Genomic DNA, 7,500 nt, shown 5'->3' on the forward strand with positions numbered 1-7,500 from the left:
TATTACGATTATTATTTGTCATTTTTCTCGCATTTTTAATATTGTATCGCCATTGTATTTTTCACTCAAGATGGTCAAATAAAGCGCATTATTATTATAGCTTAGCTCGTTAACATAACTGGTCCCTGGACTGGAGGTATACATCATGCATGTGAATTCTTGCAGCTTTACCAGTAGGTCGTCAACTTAGTTCCCAGCGCATGCCAATCTCTTGAAATAGGTTTGGGAACGACTTGTTCCTCCTAACAATCTTTAGAGCAGCCACCTTTTCCTTGCCAAAAAATGCGCATACACTGTTGCAGCCCGTGAAAGCATGCAGTCCTGGTAGAACCAGACAAACCTGAGAGCCAAGAGCGAGGACGACTTTCGAAATGTCAATGTAGACTGTCCTGGTCTGCTTGCTACTTTTCACAAACATTTTGCAGGCGAACGCCAAACAGAGGACAAATACGTCAGTGTCTTCTGATGCCACCACTACTGCCTTGTAAGATGATGCTGCCGCGTGTGCCGTATGGGACAATACTTGGGTGTCTGCCTCTTCTTGTGTTGACATGAGGTCCTCCCTGTTCTACGTTTTCTCTGATGTGATTCCAAAGCATGTTTCTTCCGTTGCAACAAAGAGAGTCTTCCCGATAAGCCTATCTTTGTACCTTTCTTTTTGCCATTCTTGGGAGATGAATCTTATTGGTTGCATTTTATTTGTCAGACTGAGCAGGAATTTGCGCCATTGTCGGATTTTATGGTCAGGCATGATATTTCTAAATTCGTGTCCACTCCCGCAACCTCTTCTCACTCTCTCGGTATTCTTGATTGAGTTTTCGTTGTAAACATCAAATACCACGTCAATCGGCTCACTGTTAGTTCCCTCATGAAATAGAACCTTCTGACACCACACCCGATTCGACAGAGAGATCTCTTAAGAGCGACTGACTGTAAATATCAAAAATACGATGACAGGAGCGAAATTTCGAATTTCATTTTCTTTCATCTTAAATACACCTATGGTGAACTATTTTCGAAAATCATGTAAAAAAGTCTGATCGCTTTTTTGTTTTTACAAAAAAACAGAAACGTTGAAAACACTGTTCAATGCTCAGTTTTCACCCCTAGGAAAAAGAAAGTTCGCACACATCAATGCGACACTTTCCACATTTCCTAGTTTCGCCATCATGACAATATTCTATTGTCTATCTTAGGGTGTAAAAATCATGTATGATTTGCAATTTTTAGTGAACGTGTTGAGTCTTTTAAGATACCGACCTTCGAGGCATAAACATCAACCTCAAATTTGGACTTACTTCTTAAGTCCATAACTTTTCTAGTATACGTTTCCCTGAAGTATTAGGTATATCAATTCTAAGCTCAATCTTCATAATTACCGCTGTGAAAGTTCCCTTTATGGCCCGTAATTAGCCACGCGTCCAGATGAAAAAATGTGCAGGACATTTTAGCATATTCGGCACAGTGACCACAACTGTCACGCAACTTGCACGCACTCCACATCAAAGTCATCAAATTATTTCCAGCAACAATCGGGAAATGTAAGACTAACCATGCCTATTGGAGTGATGTCAGCGTATTTTTCTTCAAAATGTTACGTTGCTCTTTGCGCGACTGAGTTAGTTTCACATCACCACAATCACAACCATGCACCCAAATATTACAACGCAAAATAAACCGCCGGTCCCATACCGGGGCCAATGACAGAAATGAGACTAATAAGAAAACATAAATTTCAAGAGTCATCCAGTCCAAAGTCATCAAAAAGAGTTGAAGAGGTAAAATCGCTGATCACGTCGGGAGTTTTATGGCTGTTTGTGTAATTCTGGCTCAAGAGAATATAATTTGTCACAGGAAGCTAAATTCACAATGATGGCTACACTTACTAAATACGACAACATTTTTGCAAATGTTGTGGAGTCAAATCGTGCGTATTGCTAAATTTAAATAAGGCAGCACCTATAATCTAGCTCAGGGTACTTTTAAGCAGCTGATATTACCAAATTTCCTAATTTTTTACCTAACTGACAATTAGCAGTTTGTAGAAAGGATGGCATGCGATGCCGGAAACTTTAAATCAAGTATGTGCAATTCACTTTCACTCCCTCAGCTGGCGCTACTCTCCTCCCTTACAATTGTTTTTATTATCAATGAGAGAAATGACAAAAAATTATCACTCTTTCCTCTCTGGGTTTTATGAGATTTCGAAAAGGTTCGTGTTGGGACAACACACAAATAACCGCTCAAAAGACAGCGTGACCGTGTCACGCATTATAGAAAAATTCACCACTCAACCACTTATGAACAGCTGGATGCATTTGCTCAAAATTTACCGGTGACAGTTCCTGGCTATCCTCTGCCGTAATGGTTCGGTGTATGCGCATCTAATTATTCATGGTGTTCATGGTATCAGTGCCGCTTCTTACAAGTACAGACACAAGATGGCATCTTGTAACTATTCATCATTACTAGAAAAAGATCTAGTAACTTGTGGACCAAACTCGAAAGATCCTGAAGACTCTCGTTGCGTTGCTCTTAAAGACTGTGGCAAGGACGTAGCGCCTCATCTTAAGATGTGCAAAGTCGTGGACTTGAGAATTGTAAATGAATCTCAGCTGTTGCTTTCAAGGGCAGGTAATAGTGATAGTTCTTTGTAAGTTTTCAATCAGCTTGTGTAAATTACCTGGAAATGCTCAGTATTCAACTTTTTGCTTCTGTCAAGATGGTGCACTTAATCAACAGCGGGTTTACTCTCGTTTTCTTTAGGGGTTTTTAACATTGAAGAGCACCATTCATCCATTACAGTGTGTCCGCGTCATCGGGATGTGTATGGCATTGGCTGGAGAAGTGGGAAGGTTCGATTTTCGATACCCAGCCAATTGGCCGGGCACAAGTCATTGACCGTGAAAGGAGATCGCGGCCTAAATAGCAAAGAATCGGCCTTTTGTCCTTCACAAAGGGAAAACTCTTCTCCCAGTTGGAATGCGTGAGTACTTGAAAATGTCTCAGTATTGCAATGTGTAAGAGGAAAGCCCAAGAATGGACTGAAATGATAGAAACACACCAACTGTAGGTAGCAATCAACTTCAACGTGCACTAGCCACGGAGGGAAATTTGCCAACCTATTTAAATTTCCGGAGAGTTTTACCAAACCAAATTCCTGTTTGGTAGTTGTGGTTGCCCTTAGGAAATGTGTAAATATTTTCCCCAATTATCTGCCGGTCAATTACATCATTTACTTAGCTGTTATCATGTTATATAAATTTGAGAGGTGCGCAGTATTCTCTTGACTTTCTCTTGCCATGTGGAAAGTGATTTTCATTCACTCATGCGCCGTTCCTGTTGATGAACTATCAGCGGAAAGAAACACAGGACAGCTAGCTGTTAGTTCACAGTAAAACTCGAAGTAAAACAAAAACAGAAACAGAAAGCAAGCAAGAGCGAGGTGTATATATAATATAAAATTTCAAGTTTAAAGATGGAGATTGTATGTATTTATTACATAAACATCAATGAAACACCAAGTGCGCTTTCGCGCGAAAATATGATATTTTCACACATGAAAATAACTTGGAGATACACAGCGAACAAGTTAAATATTTTTCAACACTTGAAGGGGCGCGGCCATGTAATATCCTCTGTATATGTCATAGGCCACTTCGGAAAATACCATAATACTCCTTGTTTGTCCCCTCAAATGGTATTTTGCGAAGTGGCCTATTGCCGCTAGCAATTGCACATTCTCACTAGCTCGCTAGTTTGAGACTGTCTGTAGTTAGTTGTATATATACTTTCCACACCGGAAACGACAGCCACACTGAGGTGTACAGAAATGAATGGCCATATCCGGTGAGACGCAGAGTGAGTTTTCGATATTTTTAAAGGTGTAAGCCGCCTATATGACCCTAGTGTAAGCAAACCGTTTGAATATTTAGTTCTCGTTTTTTACTTTCTTGTTTGTAGCTGTTTGTAAACGATGCAAACAACATTTGGGGGATCTCATGACTGATTTTTCCGTGGAAACGATCACTGATCCTTCTAGCGTTGAGGACGCTTCGTACAAATTAGTTGTTCGGGACGTTGTTTCACCTGGTGGAACGAGGAGTCCTGACAGCAGTGAACAAGAGGCAGAAGAACGGGTATGATAACTAAAATTTACAACTTCACCAATGATGTAAAAAAAACATTCTCGGCACGAGAAACAAGAGGAAAACAACACGTCTGCTCATGCCCAAGTTTCAATGAATGTAACAGAACAATTTCACTGACAATAGGTACCTTCACAATGGTTGTGGCCAAATCGTGACACCAGTGGAAGGGTGTTTCTTTTCCAACTTTTTGTCCTGGTTGTTTCCTTTTGATTTAATTTTCGTAAGAAAGTGGTTTTTAAAGATGGAAATTGGTTAAGGGAAATGAAAAAGTACCTCCACAATCATACTTTCTCGACTGGAGGATATTTCCCGCCAAAATAATGATCACGTGGTCAATGAAAGTGTCTCCCCCTCCCCCCCTCAACACTTTCGGTCCCCCCTCTTCAGCTCGTTCCAGTCTCTATGTTTTCCTATTGTAACAACTTGTTTTGTGTTTTTCACCTCATGCTAATATAATCAGTGTTACTAAATTTGAATGCAGTTTGTCCTTATACTTTCTCTCGTCACGTCGTTATCTTGCATGCAAGGCTGGGAACTGATTACACAGGATTTGAACTGGATACTTAAATAGCAAAGTATTTTCTACTCTGTGTGGCTGAAAGAATTCCCTCAAGGGTGTGTAGCTCAGCATCACGGAGTGCTTGTCCCAGTCCGTAGACCCTTACTTCAGGTTGACCTTTCTCTGCATTTATAACACTAAAAACACCGGTAGACCTGCAAATTAGGGCCTCTCCAAGGAAGACATTGACAGACCTTTGACATATTTCGCTCGCTTTACCTAAGTGATGCTCGAAAAGCTACCATAAGTCAAGGAATTTACATGTATATTGGAAGATCTTTGAACGCAAGTAATCATGATAAAAAAGAATCCTCAAGTTCGTCTTACCACGAGGACAAAGGATGTTCACAACTTCACATGTAACTTGAATAAGAGGACGCTGGAAAGGCGTGAGATAAAAACTTCAAAGTATACAGTTAGTTTCACTGGATTCAGCTGTAGAACTCCAACAGATTAGAATGTGTTCTCCTAACTTCCAAAATTAAATAAGCAAATAAACCGATCAGGAAATTACCATGAAAAAAGGATATGATTAAAGGAAGTAAATTAACCAATTGATGAATTTACAAACCAGTAATTGAAGGAGCAAGGCCGAATCAGCCATACGATCCGACTTACTTTTATCAGTTGACCAATTTGCGGGAACAATTCTCTAGCCGAGAAAACATGATTGTTGGTGTGTATATTTTTCCTTTGACCAATTTTCCATTACAAAATGAAGGTCTCGTACTTCTTAAAAAAGAAGAAAAGAAACTACACTCCGACCCAGACCCTGTCCTTGTCCCTAGTCTCACGTATTTCTCGACAACCTGTCAAAATTTTAATTTTGTCCGTTGTCAGATGGTTTACACAATACACAGTGCCTCATAGCAAAGAGTTGTTACAGGAAATAATGCCCGTCATGCAAAAAACACGCGACTAGTTGTCATTAAATCTCTCGACGTTTCTGAAAAAACAGGCTCAAGATATGTAGGGTTAAGTTCAACTAAAGTAGAATTTCTTAATAATAGTGAACAATATAAAAACAATACACTGTTTCCGTCTCGAAACACGGTCGAATGATAGTACTGTATGCCTCTTGAAAACTTGATGTTCTCAAAACCAGCAGGGCCAGGCTAATATTTTCTTCACCTTTAATTTCAACGTTTGTACTTGCTTTTACTTCATGTTTTCTGCCTTTCCGTATTGAAATAAAACCCAGAGAAAAAAATGTTTTGCATGCAGTCTACAATGCAAGAGTCCCCTATATGTCGTACAAATCTAGCCGTTCACTTCCCTAACTCTACTGATACTTTGACATTACAGCGAAGGACAAGTTCAGAGGGCCTGACAACAGAACTGCAAAAACTTCAAATAGGAGACGAAAGTTACCTGCCATCTTCAGAGACAACAAGCACAACGTCCTCCAGTGGTGAAGACGAGAAGTTTCAGTTGCAGAAGGCCAAACTAAACGCTTTTTTAGAAGAATGTAATCTGGAGCGCCTTGGAAGGCGCTGGAAGGACTGGGATCAAGCCAACCAACAAACCCAATGACGATATGTTGAGCAGTCGTCTGAAATTGTCAAGTCTGTGTTGTCCGTAGTATACCCTGACAACTATGGTCAGTTGTGGAAGGAATTAAAGATTTCTCCAATGGTAGATAAGATTATGGGTACAAATCAGACTTCCGATAATATTTATCTTGATGCCTTGGCGTGATGCAGTTGCAGAAGGCCAAACTAAACGCTTTTTTAGAAGAATGTAATCTGGAGCGCCTTGGAAGGCGCTGGAAGGACTGGGATCAAGCCAACCAACGAACCCAATGACGATATGTTGAGCAGTCGTCTGAAATTGTCAAGTCTGTGTTGTCCGTAGTATACCCTGACAACTATGGTCAGTTGTGGAAGGAATTAAAGATTTCTTCAATGGTAGATAAGATTATGGGTACAAATCAGACTTCCGATAATATTTATCTTGATGCCTTGGCGGAGGCCTACAAGAACGCAACTAGCTGGGACACCCGCCGTCAAGTACTGTCAATCATGACTGGAGTGTCGAGTCATAAAGAAATTTTAAGGCACATCCCAGGGCTAACCCAATATAGATACAGTATCGCAAATCTTCATCGTCTGCAGTATGGTTGCGCAGCTCCTGTCCCCTTACGTCATGCCCCATGACTTAAGATTGACAGGAAGCAATTGCATCATTTCGTAAGTTTTATCACGAGCCCACACTTAGTACAAGACCTACCATTTGGTGAAAAAACCCTCAAGTTGTCCACCGGTCAAGTCATTAACGTTCCCAATGTTATCAAGACAATGATACCACAAAGGATAGCAAAGCAGTACACCGTTTACTGCTCAGAAAGTGGATTTGTCCCATTCAGTGAGCGGACAATGTTACGTATCTTGTCCGAATGCTCTGCGTCAGTTCGCAAATCCCTTCAAGGCTTGGATTACATTGCTGCTGAGGGTGCCAGAGCCTTCGACGACCTGTTGGAGCTTATTAAAGCTACCCGAGAAAGAGAAGCCATGCAGTTTGCAGACACCCTGAAAGCTGGAAAACTGTACTTGAAAGGAGACTATAAGGTAAAGTTTTACTTACCTCTTAAGTGGCACTAGGCTGAAAGCAGAAGAAAATCTCTCGACAATTCTATTCTCTGTTTAAATGCGAAGAAAACTAGTCTCGTTGTAGTAACTCAAACTGTACTTTTCAAAGGCATTTTCGTTTGCAAAAGTCAGGGCAAAATTAACCGATCTACTTTGATATTCTGAGCTATGAAGAAAAGAAACCAACAAATGCAAAGCAATT

General features: G+C 40.5%; 1 protein-coding gene across 1 annotated transcript in view; it reads left to right on the plus strand.

Moving 5' to 3' along the window:
• The first annotated feature begins 7,007 nt into the window (after positions 1-7,007).
• Positions 7,008-7,500, plus strand: part of LOC137981589 (uncharacterized) — a 3,020-nt gene continuing 2,527 nt past the window's right edge. Inside the window, exon 1 of the mRNA XM_068828677.1 lies at positions 7,008-7,277. Within this exon, the coding sequence (XP_068684778.1) occupies positions 7,008-7,277 (270 nt within the window). The remainder of the gene's footprint in view (positions 7,278-7,500) is intronic.

Source organism: Montipora foliosa, chromosome 13 (assembly GCF_036669935.1).
Source record: "Montipora foliosa isolate CH-2021 chromosome 13, ASM3666993v2, whole genome shotgun sequence".
Lineage (NCBI taxonomy): Eukaryota > Metazoa > Cnidaria > Anthozoa > Scleractinia > Acroporidae > Montipora > Montipora foliosa.